Raw genomic sequence first — 15,418 nt, 5'->3', positions numbered from 1 at the left:
TGACCGCTGGGATGCGGCAGGCCCGCCTCAGGCGCCGCTAACCTAGCAGCTTCTGGCAGAGCTAAGTAAGAAACAGGCACCAGCCGATCTTTGTCGAAACCCTCGTTAATTCTGCTTGAATCTTCATTACATTTAACACAGAGCAGCAAATACTGTATTACATTATTTTCTCTTTAAAATATATTTTCTAAGTATAGCATCATCCATGTCCTGAAAATTAACCACTTGGGGCAAATAATGGGCACTACACGTTAGAAATTATTATTCCACCACTTAACCCCAACAGTGGGGAAACGAAGTCTACAGCCACTTCTTAGCACTTGCATTAATAAAGCTGTTGCCTGGGGCATTTGTCACTTGATACAGTGATCTTCAGAAAATACACTAGAGCTCTGAAACATTTGGTTTTGTAGATTGTTACATACTGTTCTTGTGACTCCCACAGGTACTATAAGAACATGTCAGAAATTTCTAATTCAGTATAACAGAAGACAGCTGCTGATGTTGTTGCAAAACTGTACAAATGAAGGTGAGTTCCTCCAGCCGCTTTACTAAAATGCAGCCTTAGTTCCTGTGGGTTTTGTAGGATATGCTGAGCTACTTCTGAATTCTTGAACTGAGAGATGTTCCTTTTTTTAGAAGTTGAGGATATTCCAGTGTATGTGAAGAGATCAAGTAATGACCCTCTGTTGCTCTCTTTATTGCAGAGGAAAGACGGTGTGTACAGAAGTCCTTGTTGAGCTGTTCCCTTACAGAAGAGCAGTCTCAAAGTGGAGATGAGGAAGATGATGATGGCACAGAGACAGACTGAACATTACTAGTTACTGTTCACCTCTGTCCTGTACTTGTGTAATCAAGATGTTACTACCAGTTGTCCTCAGTGTTAAGCAATGCAGGGGACAGAAAAAGCATCTGGTCATATTTAGACTTCATTCCCCCATTCCGAGTGTTCTTAAATAAATTTAAAAAAAAACAAAAATGGTTTTACTTAAGTAGGTTACTTGCCTGTTTCACTCCAAGAGTCAAAACCACCTGCACTCCTAAGGAGTGTAGCAGCTCAATGGGATCTTCATGCTGAGGTAGAAGTGAGCTTTAGGCAGTTGGCATGGACAAGGAATGTAGTTATTCTTCAGTACAGAAAAAGCATTAACATCTTACTGTTTTTTACCTATCTTCAAGTGCACCTGTTATCCATAGGGCTAGCCATTGTTTTGAGTCACAAAAACACCAGTTGTGTACACAGGAGCAGAGATTACAGGGAATGCAAGGTAGAGCTCCATCTGACCCATTGTAAAACTCAGGTACAAGTACTGCTTAGATATTTATTAAGTTTACACCAATCAGTTACAGGAAAGTAGCGTTGCTGGTATTATCTCTTGAATCCGTAGGAAAACAAGATACAACTTGAAGATGCTGTCCTGTGGAGACCGCCCCTGCAGAAGGGACGGTTTTCCTTGCCCGCATTGCTCCCTTACTTGTTCTAGTCCCTGTGAGAGGTGGAGGCGAGTTACACCAGCTCCAGCTATTCTGTCTCTCTTCCCAATGCAAAGTTGACTATAAATGTGTAGAGATAATAGAACACAACAGATAGTGGTTAGACACTAAGTAGTTACTCCTGTTCCATGGCTTAAAATGACTATTACAAATAGGAAACAATAGTACTGTGAAGGCAGTTAACTGCATGCTTGAATCTTTCTTACTTAGTTCCTTTCTCTGCCCTCACCAATAATTTTCCAATGTGCACGTAAAGCATTAACAGCAAGATGTGTTATCACTTTCAGGCATCTTGTCTTTGTTTCTTTGCACTTGAGAAGCTGTACTGTTTCCATCAAGTGTAGTTAATTGTGACCAAGCGTGAAGTCAAGCTGCTTTCAAAGAACGTTTCACAAGTGTTTCCTCTATCCTCCTGTAGCAGCTGAAGTATTCTTTACGTCCCCCGTCTCCCCCTTCTTTCTGGATCACAGCCGCATACAGAGCTTTGTGAAGTACACTCTTTGGTACTAGCTTCCCATGCGCACACGCTTAAGTGCCTCGAGGAAGCACTTGCATAATATGGAGCCTATTGCTTTGAAATCAAGCATCAACATATTGACAAACTTTTTAAATAGGGACGCAACCAATGGCTTTACCAACATTCTAACAATGTTAGAATACCTGACTCCAGGAGTCTCAAACACACAGCCTCCTTGCTCAGACCAGTCACAGCGTCGGAGGGAGAGAGCACATCAACCTTTTAAAGCCCGTGCAAATGCAGGCAGACCATCGATGGGGCTGAAGGTAACAGGAGACGCCTCTCAGTCTTGCACTGTAAGTTAGTGCCAGCTCCCTGGCATGAATTGTCAGTAGGAAGGTATGATTTGAATCTGCAACACGTGGTATTGTGCTCCACGTTGATGGGACAGTTCAGTTACAGCTCAGGAAGTGTGCAGTACGGTAAGTGCGTGTGCATATGATTTATTGCAACTGTGGCCTTGACTGGTACATTACACCTATAGTTCATTTTATTCAACAAAATCCACACCACTTAACTCATTAGCTCAAATCAAACCACAAGCAGTGCAGAATGTGACCACCCAAAGAAAGAGTGGGGAGGGGTCCAGAAAAGGCATGTTTATAGCCCGAGGTACTTAGCGCAGATCAACTTACATCCCAGAACCAAGCGGATACAGGCCCTTCTCCCAGTACAAGACGCCCCAGTTTCTTGCTGGGGGATAAAAATTATCTACAGACTCCAGCTATCAGTTGTTCTTCCAATTCAAGAGCAGCCAGTGTCAAAACATCATTCAGGTAGTTACCAAGAGCCCTACGGTGGAGTGTTTATTCTAGATGATCAGGTTACAAAGAATGTGTAGCCCATGGTTGGCAAAAAAAAAAGAAAAAATTAGCAGCCTCACTCACCCACATTAAAACAGAGTTGAACAACTGAGAGAAGCCCGGAGATTCCTTCTACCACTAGTGCCAGTACGCATTTTGAAATACACAAATTCATTGAGTCACTTCAAAACCAAGTAGCCAAGTTCTGCTTTACACTCACCTCAGCTTTAAATCTTTCCAAGCCAGGAGAACAGGAGGAATTCTTGCTCTTTAGAAAAAGAACAGATATAGCAGCTAACACTCTAAAGCCAGGAAGCTCTTTTGCCCATTTCCAGTGCAGCGAAAACCAGTTTCTCAAGAGAGCAGTTTGACAGCTTGACTGAAACAGCACTACTGTCACAGTCAGGTGGACTTCTGCCCATGAATACTTCTAGGGAAATGAAGGCTCTCTGCCTCTTCACTTAGGTAATATTGCAGTATTCTGGCAGTGCCACGCAGCTGTAAAGACTTTCATACTGCTTATTAGGCCAAAAGAACCGCCTTGGCACAGACTAGATGCCTTGGCTGATTTGCCTCTGGGTTGTTTCTTTCAAAACTTTGTTTCAGTATAAACTGATTAAGCAGTTGGAATCAAAAGATCTTACTTCAACATATACTGCCATGGCTTCCTCCTGAACACCCTAGAAGCCCCGGAAATACAAGTTTAGTCTGTTCAAATTTAAATACTTAAACTATAGCAGCAAAACAAAGCAAAATTAAAAGAAAACCAGGAGAGGAAACTTCTCTTGAATAGCAGAATCACTTTGTGTGAACAACAGAGGTGCTGAACAATAGCTTCTGCTTCTGTTTCTTTCTTTTCTTGCCTCCCTTTTCCTCTGTGAAGAATTAAAATGATACTGTCATTCTTCTCATGGAATAGGAACATCACACAGAAATGATAAATGGTCTTCCCTAGCCTAAATGACTTCTATGGGTCCGTGACACTTCCTATCAACTCACTGAGCACCAGGGGTTTAATTTTAACAAAAAAATTATTGCAGACAAACTAAGGGAGGCTCCATCACACCTAAAACACACCTATAAACATGCCTAACTGATTCTAAAGTTGCTGTTGCAACAGCAGATCCTAGGACTGCAAGAGTGCAGCAGTTTGCCTTTCCGACAAGTATTGCTTTCATCCATGTCCAAAAACCACTACCACTGGAGCTGATGCTCAATTTCACCGAAACTCCCAGGCCTTCCCATCCAACTCTCTCCATGATTCAGTGCAGCCTCCAAACAGGACCCAAAGCTAAATATCAGAACTGAGCATTATAAATGAATTTTATCAGCCAGCACCAGGCTTGGAGGTTTAAGTTCATCTCAATTTGTTTCAGACTCCCTAATTTGAAATTTCAGCTAGCAGTTACCTTGACATTTTGGTCAAACTTAAGTGGTAGTTCAGCAGCTCAGGTATTTTTAGTTTAAAAGTGCATAAGCTGAACTTCCTTGAGATAAAGCTTAAATTAAGTTCCAGCAGAGACATGGCAAACATGATCGTCAAAAGCCATCTTTGTCCTAACAGAATTCTTTGCTAGTTGGAGATCTTCCCAGCTCCCACTAAGAGAGTGCTTTAAGCTAACAGAAGCCCTAGTGAAGCTGTTCAGAAACCACAACCTGACAATTTTCAGAACTGTTCTGCGGCCAATTTTTGGTCCCCAAAATTGCTGCTCTCACTTCTCCCAGAGGAAGAAGGGGAAATATTCAAATTTTTCACTTCAGAAGTTTTTCATGCCTTCCCCCCCACCTTTTACCTGATAAATGATCAGCTGTGGACGGTTTGTCCAGTTTCAGGAGGGCTGCCTCAATAGCTTGGCTGAAGGAATTCTGGAAGCTGGGCACAGGTATGCGGTCGGAGCTGTCACTTTCTCCATCACTATCCACTGGCACAGGGAGTGCCAGAGTGTTCTCATCTGAAAGAAGGAAAGGGCCTTGAGAGGCAGAAGGCTGTACAGAACTTTCGCAGTGCAAATGCCCCTCCACACTCTGGATGTTTCTTGTGAAGTTACAAGATTTCTTATATTTAGATGAACGGTGAAGAACCAGAAGTAGTAAGTACCAAATTTTTTTACCTCTTGCCTTTGGAGCAGGTTTGGGCCATGTTTCTGGTTTTGCCTTTCCAACTCTCAACATCTATCAAAAAAGTTGTAAAATATGATCAAATCCCATGTACTAGAACAATCCTGCATATCCCCTAAGTGGCAAGAAAATCTAGGAACCCCTTCAAGCACTCAAACCCTATGTTGTCTTCATAAGATTTATCCCACATTGTTTTGTGAAAGCAATTGTGTTCTCAGACTAACCCCCAACTAAGACACAAGTAATTCTGACAAGATTTACTCTGCTACATGGCTTACCTGGGCAAAGGAAGGGAAGGGAGACTCCTCTTCCAAACTCCCACAGAGCAACGGGCTGACCTGGCTGGCAGCAGGCGACAGTGGGGTTGGAATAGACTCTACAGAGAAAGCAGCAGACAATTAAAGCCGGTTGCATTTGGCAAAGGCACTCATTATGCTGCTTATCAGGATGAAACGGAAATAGTTTTATCATCTTACAAAATTAACCATTTTTATCTCATCAGTTCCATCCATCAGTCACACAGTGGGACCTCTCAAATTTCCTCAATGTTTTTATTTAAGGGAGATTTAAATTTGTTGGGTGTGGTGTTTGGTTTTTTTGTGGTGTTTCTTTTTTGTTTTTGAGAAAAACATTTAAGAATAGTTTCTGTTTAATATTTTTTATGATCTGCAACATAAAACATTTGCTAAAGCATCATCAGACAACAACCTGAGTGTTCATCAACTACATTTTATTTTAGTATAATGTGGTGGGGAAGATGGAGAGGGTAGAAATAAAATGCCAGTGGTGTTTTCCTGGCATACACACTTCTCTTCCTTTTTTGGGGAATTTTTTTCCTTTCTTTTCTTCTGCCTTAATAAAGATTTAAAAGATGGGGTAACTACAATGCAGATCTCATATTGTCACTGAAGTAGAGCTAGTAAAAAGCAGACAAAGGACCAGAATGTTTCTTAGCTGTGTCAACCTTTTGTGTATGATCTCATAGGCAATCTAGGAAAGAAGCAGTCTTTGATCAGCATTAAGAAAGTTTAGCGTGATGACCTGAGCACCAGATCCCAAAAGAATGATCAAGAGCTAGATGTGATGTGTTTTTCCAGATGCTCACCTGTCTGAAACACAGGGCTTCTGCCAAGAGGAGACAGACAGAAGCTCTGATGATCAATGCTGGTAGTTTCTCCAGGGCAAGAGGTAAAAGCAGGGAACTGCTGCAGATTCTCTAAAGCAATATGGACCTCTGGATCTAGAAAGAGGTTTTAAATTAAAGCACTACACGATGTGGGGGAGGACTGTCAATATGCAAGTTGTTTCAGGAGTCTAGAAGGTGCCAACTCAATTTTCTTTCCACCCGCTATTTTAGAGACCAGTACAAGCCCTGCTGCTGGACGAAAGCAGTTCCTAGGCATTTTTGTTCCTTCTTCACTTTTCACTCTATATCATGATTACTATAAAAACAGCAATTAAGAATCCTGAGAGCTATATATACTGTGGAGATAACTGCACCCTCAAATGTCCTCTGTTTCTCCCATAATGTTATGCAATTGCTGCATACTTGCACATCATTTAACATCCTGACTAAAACAGCTTATATTTTTCACTCTACAGATGTTGTTTCTAATACCTTGTAATCTTCTTCTAAGTGCACACTACAAACTAAAGGCCTTAGAGTTCATCCTATAGCTCAAGAAATCAGCTCAGCAACTAAAGATGACTGGAAATCCACCAGTCATGCTCAATCATGACTTACATTTGCCCTGTTTCTTGTTTTCTTCCATCTCAATTCTGCGTTCACGTCGTCGTTCATCACGAGCTTTTTTCTGCCGTAGACGTTTCCTCTTTTCAAGGTCATCTAGGAGCGATGCACAGCATTGGATATAAAAAACCCCACACCAATACTTTGGCAATGTTTTCTCCAGCTTTGAGAACAATGTATTCAGTTATAACACATTAGTTACAAGATATGCTTCTCTTCCAAGCAGTCAGGCTTTTTTATTCTTTGTATAATTGTCTATAAAACAGTGAATTGAGGTTGTTCTGCCTAGTAGTCATTAGACAGTTGGTGCAAGAAGAGTAAAGCTGCTATGTATGTTCTTTCTTCTGCCATTAAGGGATAAGAATGACTTCCCCTTCACCCTCACGGATACAGGACAGAGACTACTAGAAAGGTAGTACCAACCTGAAAACAACTCTAAAGTCTCCTTAGAGATGACGGGTGGCTTCAGAGCCAGTTCACAAATGCTGAACTCACAGGTGAGGGGCAAGTGACAGAGGTAGCGATGACGCTGTCTTATATCCTGATAAAAAAAGCGCAGATCACAACAAGGTCCAGAGGCTGCCATACTGATGAATAGCTTACAGAGACAGAACGCCCACCATCATCAAATCAAATGTTAAAAAACAGCAGCAGTGACACAACAATCACTTTATAAACTACAAACACGTGAAGAATGCCCTGGGTCAGACCAAATGCTCCAAGATCTCCACCAACCACATCATAATCAGATTTGGATGCAGTTACTCCAGCTCGCTTATTCATCTTCTTGTTATTCCTCCCTTCTCACTCACATCACTGGAATAAAATTCTACAATACCAGTCTTCCGATGCAATTATTTTTGCACTGCACCAAATATCCCTTGAACTTCAGAGCCTTAAGAACTTTCACTCCCTCTATCTCAAACATTGAATTTTCTTTCCATTCTCTTTATTTTCATAACATCCCACCTCTACCCTTGATGCTCAGAAACAACTGTTTGTTCCAGACAGAGGCAGAATACTTCAGGTTGAGAAAGATAATAATCTGTCTAGTTCAAGCTACTGTCTTATATGAGAAAAGAATTTACTTTTTTTAGACAGCTTAACAACAAACCAATCTTAAGCTTGCAATTCTTTTACTCCTGGAACTTCCTACTTTCTAGGGGAAAAAAAAAAAAACTAGACTGCAGCCTACTTGTCAAAAGCAACATAAGGTCCTGCACCTTACACAGATGCCCTTCACAGATTAGCATGCCTACCCATTCATAGTTATTATTTCTTATTACTGAAGAGAAACAAGTCTCATCTGTCAGCTACAATGATCAATCTGCTAAAACAAGAGCCTTAATTAATAAGAAGATAAAATAACTACCTCTGTCATTGAGTAGCCAGTTATCTCCACTACAGTTGCAGTTATCTTCTCTGGACTCTTCTCCAAGCTGCCATATTCACGAACAAGACATCGAACATTCACAGGGTGAAGATACATACACTGTCCATCCTCCGCTATAAGATCAGATAAGATCAGATAAGATCAGATCTTGTTCTTTGCCTGTTAATTTTCAGTACCCTTCTCCCCACCTCAGTACATTCTCCAGTAATAAAATTAAAGCTCCTTTCTGAGTTTCTGTGGGACTTTTATTTCACAGGGGTTAGTGCATCTAATGAAGTGACAAACATCTTCCCCAAGAAGGATCCCAAAGGAGGCATCTCTGCCCCCACGATTCCAGGATTTCATTGCACTGACCTTGATAGAAATAGTAAAAAGGAGAGTTGCTAAGATGTCCACTGCTAATTTTATCTTTAGATTCTTGGTAGCTTGTTTCAGCTGGATTTGGTTCTTCTGTAGTGTTCATATCAAGTTCCCCTACAGTGTCCACCTCAGGTACTTCCTCTTCATCCAGCTCTGCCTCTTCTGCTTCCACAGGAGGTGAAAAGGAACTTGCCAGATCAGAGCAAGGCTCCAGAAGCTCCTCATCAAATGCAGAGAGATATTCCACACCACACTATCCCAGCAGAGAGCATACAGTTAGTGCCACATCACCTCCTTCAAAAGATTATAATCTCTGCAAAAATCTTTGGCACCAGTTCACCATACACTGCAGTGTAAAGTGGCAAAATTAAGTATTAACAAGATCTGCCAGAGCAGAGTTGTCACCCACCTTTTTCTCTTGGGAAACTGCAGGCTCCACAGCCTTGGAGCTTTCTAGGACCAATTCTTCCACAGCTGCATTGATTCCAGTAATGTCATTGTTTTTATCCTGGTCAGCAGAAAGTGCTGTTTCTCGCTCCTACAGGTCATCCAAAGAGAACAAGTTTACATTTCCTGTTTAAGCCAGGAGATTATCACCATAGTTACTTTTAGCTTTGTCCTATACTTCAGGTTTTCATAGATCTGTAATTCATCTGTGACAAAGGGTGACCCTTGAAGAGAGGTCCTCTCCTTCTTGTGACTGGAAAGCACACCCATTGTAGGATGCCTAAAGGCTTTGAAAAGGAATATTCTACAGGTTTGCTCATGTCTGCCCGATAGAAGTTAACCCAGAAACTGCTGGACCTGAAAAGGAAACACATCTTCCTTTGAAAGCAGAACTCCTTTACATTTATGGAAGGAATACCATTCAGTAAAAAGCTTTCTGTTCTGTTATCTTGAACATCATGCCAGATACCTGGGGTCCAAAGGCTACAATCTCCTCCAAGATTTATAACGCTATTCTAGCGGCAAACATCACCACCATGCTAGTATGTACATCGTGGAGACCAGAATAATCACACACAACCGCTTATGCAGCAGAACATAGATGCTCAGCACTCAGCACACTCTTAAAAATAAAGTCACTAAAAGTCTCCAAAGAGGTTCTCACCTTCAGTTCCTGGATAGCTGCCTCAATAAAGCAAGCCTCTGAGGTGTGTTTTTCTTCCTCATACTGTTTTAGTAATGCCGCTTTCTCCTCCAGAATCACCAGCTGCAAGACCTGCTCCCTGGATGCCAGAAGCAGCTTTGAATACTGACTGTGCTGGTCATCTGAACAGAAGGAGCACCAAATCATTAATATTCGTGTGTAGAGGCACCGGTTTGGACTGCTGTTTCTTCCAAAGTTTTGTAACTGCTCAATTGTGTGAGTTAATCCACCCCAGGGCAGACAATACTTAGCAAGAGTTTGACACAGACTCCGCGTATTACCATTATATCCTTGATAACACAAGCTGGTGCCACATAACTGCTCTGCTACACACATCTCCCCCACACAGCAGTTTATCTGCCACTTTCAACCTGTCTCTTCACCACTCAGTTGCTACACGTCAAAAAAAAAAAAAAAAAAGTCAAGTCTAAACTTCTATGCTGTGGAAGCATCGCCCTTGAGAAGCCTTGGGTGATCAAAACTTCCCGAAACAATGCAGTCTGCAGCTTCTGCCTCTTCTCTACATACTCAAAAATACTGCAACTGGAAAGTTCTGCAAAAGTGACCTCTGTTTTGGCTCAAACTAGTTCATAAGCCCGTACGTATTAAAAATCCATACAAAACATTAATATGAGGTTTTTACAAGAAGCACAGCAGAAATAGTAAGCTAAAGAATTGCAGCTTTAGCAAAAGGTAGTCATCTTTGTTACTAGAGTGCTTATCTTAACTATAAACTTTACAGCAACCATAGCATCACATACTAGCACAGTCCCTATATTCACTGCTCCCCAATGGTCCAACCTTGTCCACAGAACACCAAGTTAATGCTGAATTTCCTGGGTTTAGAATGATCTCAAGTCCCGTATTTGTGCTTTTGTTTGTTTTATGAAAGGATTTACAGTCATTTACTTTCAAATACTGAGAAACACGTAAGCACACACCCTGCATGCTGGATACCCATCATGCGTTAGGAGACTTGACTTTTTACAGAGAGCTTAAATGCACGCGACCTTTCATAAATGTGACTGCAAAATGAAGTGAGCCAAGACAGCCCACAAAACAGCAATGTTAAGTAAAATTATTTCTTTAGTCACAAAATTTTTGTGACTAACACAAATCAAAATTTTTGATACTAACAGATAAGATGATGATGTGTTAGTCACATTGCTTGACTGGAGAAAACTGAAGAAGTCAGGCAACAGATGTTTGGAATAGGTTTGCAATAATTTTGATTATTTTCCCACATCATTCACAGATTTTAGTTGGTAAGTGAAGATGATGAGAACCTTGTTGAAGATCACATCCTTGAAATAGTTTAGACACAGTTATTTTTGCTAAGCTGTATAATGAGGAGCCAGGAGGGAAAAAAAGTTAAGGACGCTGAAGAGCCAACAAAAGCAGCAAGAGTGACACCAATGACTGTACGATACAGAACACACATCAAACTAATACCAATGATCGAGAAGGCAGGAGTCTGCAATGCAGTAACTTGAAGGGAAACAGCACACAAGTTCAAGCCTTACAAAAAACAAAGCGTGGGTAGAAAGCTTATTATTAATATGCGGTCATTAGTTTTCACCTGCTAAAACCCATGTTTTGTAGTCTGGTTTATTTGAGGTGACAGCATGGCATTGCCATGGTAAATCCTCTCTACACAAGTCACAGTTAGGAGCAGGACGCCAACCACCAGTACTCAGATACACTCACCTCCAACGTAAACAGGCTGCACCATATTCATCCACTGAGATTTGGGCAGTGCTATCAGAACACCTTTCTCTCTTCTCATAAGTTGCATCGTAATGATATCACCAATTGCATATTGACGTGTTTCCATAGCAACAACACTGCAATGTAAGGAGGAGGTAAGTGGGAAAAAATAACATTTCAAAAAGATACATCATTTAATAAATATCCAGTCTCACCTCTTGAGATCCTTCTTGTGAACAGAGCCATAACAAATAGGACATTTACTCCAGGTCTTTTCACTCAAGGAGAGATAGTGAAGGATACATGCCCAACAAAAGATATGTCCACAGCGGGTGATCTTTGCTGCGGTTGGTGGGTACAGACATATTGGGCAAGAGGGCACTTCATGGCTACAAATTCGCTGAAATGGCACATGAGAAGAATAGCACAAGTTTTAGACTTAGAAATCAGTTCCTGTGCTACAGAATAAACCACCTGTAAGATCTACTCTAACATATTGATCTTCCAGCTCTTTAGGCTCTGCTTATTCACCAAGAAATTAAGTACACTGTGAACTAAGTAACACCTTCAGACTGCACATGGAATAACCTTCAAAGCCACCCACCCGGTATTTCTACTCTAATGACATTAAAAAAGTGACCCTTCTCATGTTTCCCCTCATGTATTCATACCTCTAAGAGTTAGCAGCACCTTCATCATCCGAATTCAGACACTGAGAAGACAGCAAATGAGCTGTCGCCTCACTTACACAAGCAGACTTGTGCTGCCCTGTTTAACTGCGAGACTGAACTTACCTATTTCCATGAACATGCTAGTTTAGTCAGACACTTTGTTAGCATCTGTATGTTGCAGAGACATAACTGCCAAGCAAGCACCTAGATTTTTCAGCTCTCTGGTAGCTTCAGGTAACAGTAAGCCTATCTCCTCTCCAGCTACACCATACACCAAGACTAGCCTTGGCAGATAGTAAGTTTCTACTTGAGGCAACCCGAAGTTCTGACAACAATTCTCAAGAGATTTTCCATTTTGTTGCTAGGCAAGATGGGCCACCTATGCACAGAATAATTCTTCAAAATTCTACACTCTAGTCCTCTTCCATGGACTCATGCCCAAGTTTTCTGTTAATATCTCGATCACAAGGACTCTGTCTACAGAATGTCAGATACTATTTTTGATGAGCTCCCATCTGTGAAAGCAAGAAGAAGCTGCTAATTTTCCTAATAGATTTTAGCACTTCTCTTTTCCTGTCATGAAAGTATTTCATAATATATTCCATGACAGATCTTTCCCAGTATTGTGGGAGTGACAGAAGAGGCCTCAACTCAGAAACAGCTGAGTTTTACGTAACATCACAGAGATAAAGAGGCAGTTAAAGACAGGTTGAGCTTCTTAAGAAGAAGAAGAAGAAAAAAAATCTAGCCCATCACAACTGACCACTTGCTCCACAAAGTCCCAGTTGACCAAGGTATCTGGATCAGCAAAGTGGACTGTGTAGTCCTGTTCTTCAGAGACAACAAACTGGCAGCTGGGGAAAGGCAAAGAGACAGATGATCCACTCAGTTGCTTCTAAAAATTCTTTGAGAACTATCCTATAGGATTCTCTGAGCTTCTTTGTCCAGCAGAAAACTGCTGGACGCAGTCAGTAATTCTACCAACAAAAAACAAAGTGTTCAATTCACAACCAGATTTCCAGAATACAGGTGTGCCTAATTTCAGTTAGGCAAACATCACACAGTAACTGCAGAATGAGCCAGGCAGAGTGGTTTTCCAGAATCGTATAAGAAACAGCCAGCTCCATCGGGGTACCTATTAAAAAACAGGGAATCCACAAGTGGAGAAAATATGCTCACAAAAACTAGAACTACTGGGGTTCCTGCAAATAGACTTCACTACAATAAGCCACAAAACAATAGGGAAAAATCAGAAGCATCAATGCTGAAAACAGTTTTTTTTAATCTTTAACGTGATCAGATAGAGGAAGTCCTAAACACACTTCAAATTCTGGTGAAAGTGACCATTATTTCCAGTCAAAAGCAATTCTGCTGCTGGATTACTATACTTATCATTTGGGTTACACTACATACCTAGGGGCCTGTGAAATAGGCAGTTTAAGAACTAAGACCCATATGAGTAATTGCTTCTGGGACTTACAAATTCAGATTAGCTTTCATCCAGCAACTGCTACCCCTACCATCTCAACATACTATTTTTTGGAAAAAAACAACTGTTTTCTGTAAGGGAACTACACAGGTCTTCCCAAATGGAGTGTCATATTCCACAAGCGATGCTAGAAAACTAGAGCAGAAGACTAATTGGTTTGTACCTAAAGGACCCACTCCATCAGATACCTTGTAAATAGGTAAAGATGACAACTTGATATATTTTTATCCCTTTCAAGCATAGTCATTACCACTAAAAACACTACGGAGAGGTAACTTCACCCTGGGAAAGTCAATACAAGTAGTCAAGGGGAAACACAATTCCCTGGCTCATCATGCCTCACAGCTCAGTGTCTCTGTAGAAGTCTAAGAGCCCTGCTAGTCTTCCACTCACTTGGCCTGTAGGAAGAGCTCCTTGTTGAAAGGCTTATGTCCCCACTTGTTCCTTTTCCCCCAGTTGCCATGTCCATTCCCATCAAAATGGCCTGCTTGGCCACGGGGTTCAAAAGTGAAGTTCAGTAAGTGGTTCAGATTAATCTTCTTGGGACCAGAGAACTGGGCAGGGCTGAACTCTGCCCGCCGAGCCTCTGCTACCTAAGAGACAACAGCATTTGTTAGAACTTGCTAGAATTTACTGCAAAAGCACCAGTACAAGTTGATACCCAGGCCCCATCAGTGATTACATACAGAATACGCAGCATCCACTCACTCACCTTCTCCCATTCCAGTTCTGCAAATCAAGTAGTGCAGCGTTAGAAGTGCATGAGAACCTGAAAGTTAGAACTGAGTGGTCTTACCCCACACTGATCAAAAGGAGGAGAGCATAAAACCAACCCACATAAGGACAAGTAAAAGCTGGCAAAACCTAGCAGTCAAGATTAATAACAGAAGAAAATTGTTCGAATCCTGACAATATTCTTTTAGACAGCCAGTAATACAAGTCTGATTACTATTTGCACAGGTTGTACTTGTTTTGGTTAGTTTTCATATAATGAAGCAAAGAATGAGAATTCAACAGAGACAGCAGGTGAGTTTTGACGGAGTCAGCAATTTAGGTGAGCAGTGTTGCTCATCCACTCAAACGGAAAAATTAGAGTATCAGTGAAAACCCACAAATAGTCTACAGTATTTAGACTCACATCAGCATAAAAGCCATCTTAATGTCACCAAGGCTAATATGATTACTTTCCCAATACCACTATCGCATGCAAATTTGTACACTGAAGTGGTTAGACACAATCACCTCAGACTTAAAAGCTAGAAATCGTATCACTAGATATTTTCATGAAGGACCTCTGTTTCATGAGATATGTACATGGCCCGTCTAGGTACCCATTCCTCAGATGGTATTTTTTATTGCAAGTCTCTCAGAGCAGAGAGCACTCCTCTTCTGTGGTTGCCAAGTTGTTCTGCTCACACTCATTCTGGCATCTCAACGATGTTAGCACCTTTTTTTTTTCCCTTCCCAGCCCAGGAGCTGAACACAGAAGACCTATCTAGGCAGGTCAGAGTGATCCTCTCGTCCCAAGAAAGAAGGCCTTGGAGGCATGGCATTACAATTCTCACCTCATCTCGTCTTCCACCATTACAAGAGCTAAAAAGTTTGCCACTTCCGCCGCTACTGCCCCTTTGAGGGGGCATCTTGTTAAAAGCTTTGCTTTTCTGTGAATTGGAGCGACGGGACTGACTGGAAAAGTTCTCATTTTTTGAATATGAAGTTTCTCTTTTACGATTATAACGCTGTTTGGATCCACTCGCATTCTTTCCATCTGAAAGAAAAAAAAAACCCAAGAATCAGATCGGCAGCCTCAGAGTTGTCCACATGTACTGCACCTCAGCTAGCTTCGCCCCAAAAGACGTGCTCACCCCAGCGGCTGCCGTGGGCCCTGGGTAAAAGGCTGGTGTTTATTGGGACATCAAATCCCCCCAGCAACCCAAACTGCTTCACTCCTATCACCGCCCAAAGA

The 15,418-nt window shown here is 41.5% G+C and overlaps 1 protein-coding gene and 1 long non-coding RNA gene across 2 annotated transcripts; one reads left to right on the top strand and one right to left on the bottom strand.

Moving 5' to 3' along the window:
* Positions 1-444: 444 nt before the first annotated feature.
* On the top strand, positions 445-992 carry LOC104075903. Its single transcript, XR_683509.1, has 2 exons — positions 445-529; positions 708-992. It is a non-coding gene; the product is annotated as an uncharacterized LOC104075903 (long non-coding RNA).
* Positions 993-2,916: 1,924 nt separating this feature from the next.
* RNF10 (ring finger protein 10) lies at positions 2,917-15,214 on the bottom strand. Its single transcript, XM_009576569.1, has 16 exons — positions 15,018-15,214; positions 13,846-14,045; positions 12,727-12,817; positions 11,508-11,692; positions 11,293-11,429; positions 9,547-9,707; positions 8,845-8,973; positions 8,430-8,688; positions 8,055-8,188; positions 7,106-7,223; positions 6,677-6,778; positions 6,038-6,172; positions 5,211-5,308; positions 4,926-4,986; positions 4,608-4,766; positions 2,917-3,689 (listed from the first exon to the last, which is right to left on the bottom strand). The coding sequence occupies exons 1-16, from the start codon at positions 15,090-15,092 to the stop codon at positions 3,613-3,615; spliced, it is 2,121 nt and encodes a 706-aa protein (XP_009574864.1). The 5' UTR covers positions 15,093-15,214; the 3' UTR covers positions 2,917-3,612.
* Positions 15,215-15,418: the final 204 nt, after the last annotated feature.

Source organism: Fulmarus glacialis, unplaced genomic scaffold, assembly GCF_000690835.1.
Source record: "Fulmarus glacialis isolate BGI_N327 unplaced genomic scaffold, ASM69083v1 scaffold9914, whole genome shotgun sequence".
Taxonomy (NCBI): Eukaryota; Metazoa; Chordata; class Aves; order Procellariiformes; family Procellariidae; genus Fulmarus; species Fulmarus glacialis.
Note: the sequence above shows the minus strand (reverse complement) of the source record. Positions and strands in the feature narration are given on the sequence as shown.

Bases quoted from the DNA above. Each gene is read 5' to 3' on its own strand.
- RNF10 (XM_009576569.1), bottom strand. From the start codon at position 15,092: ATGCCCCCTCAAAGGGGCAGTAGCGGCGGAAGTGGCAAACTTTTTAGC. The intron at 6,779-7,105 runs GTTGGTACTACC...CATCGCTCCTAG, and splicing joins GACTTTAGAGTTGTTTTCAG to ATGACCTTGAAAAGAGGAAA. The intron at 4,987-5,210 runs GTAAGCCATGTA...CTTTTTTGATAG, and splicing joins CCTTCCCTTCCTTTGCCCAG to ATGTTGAGAGTTGGAAAGGC.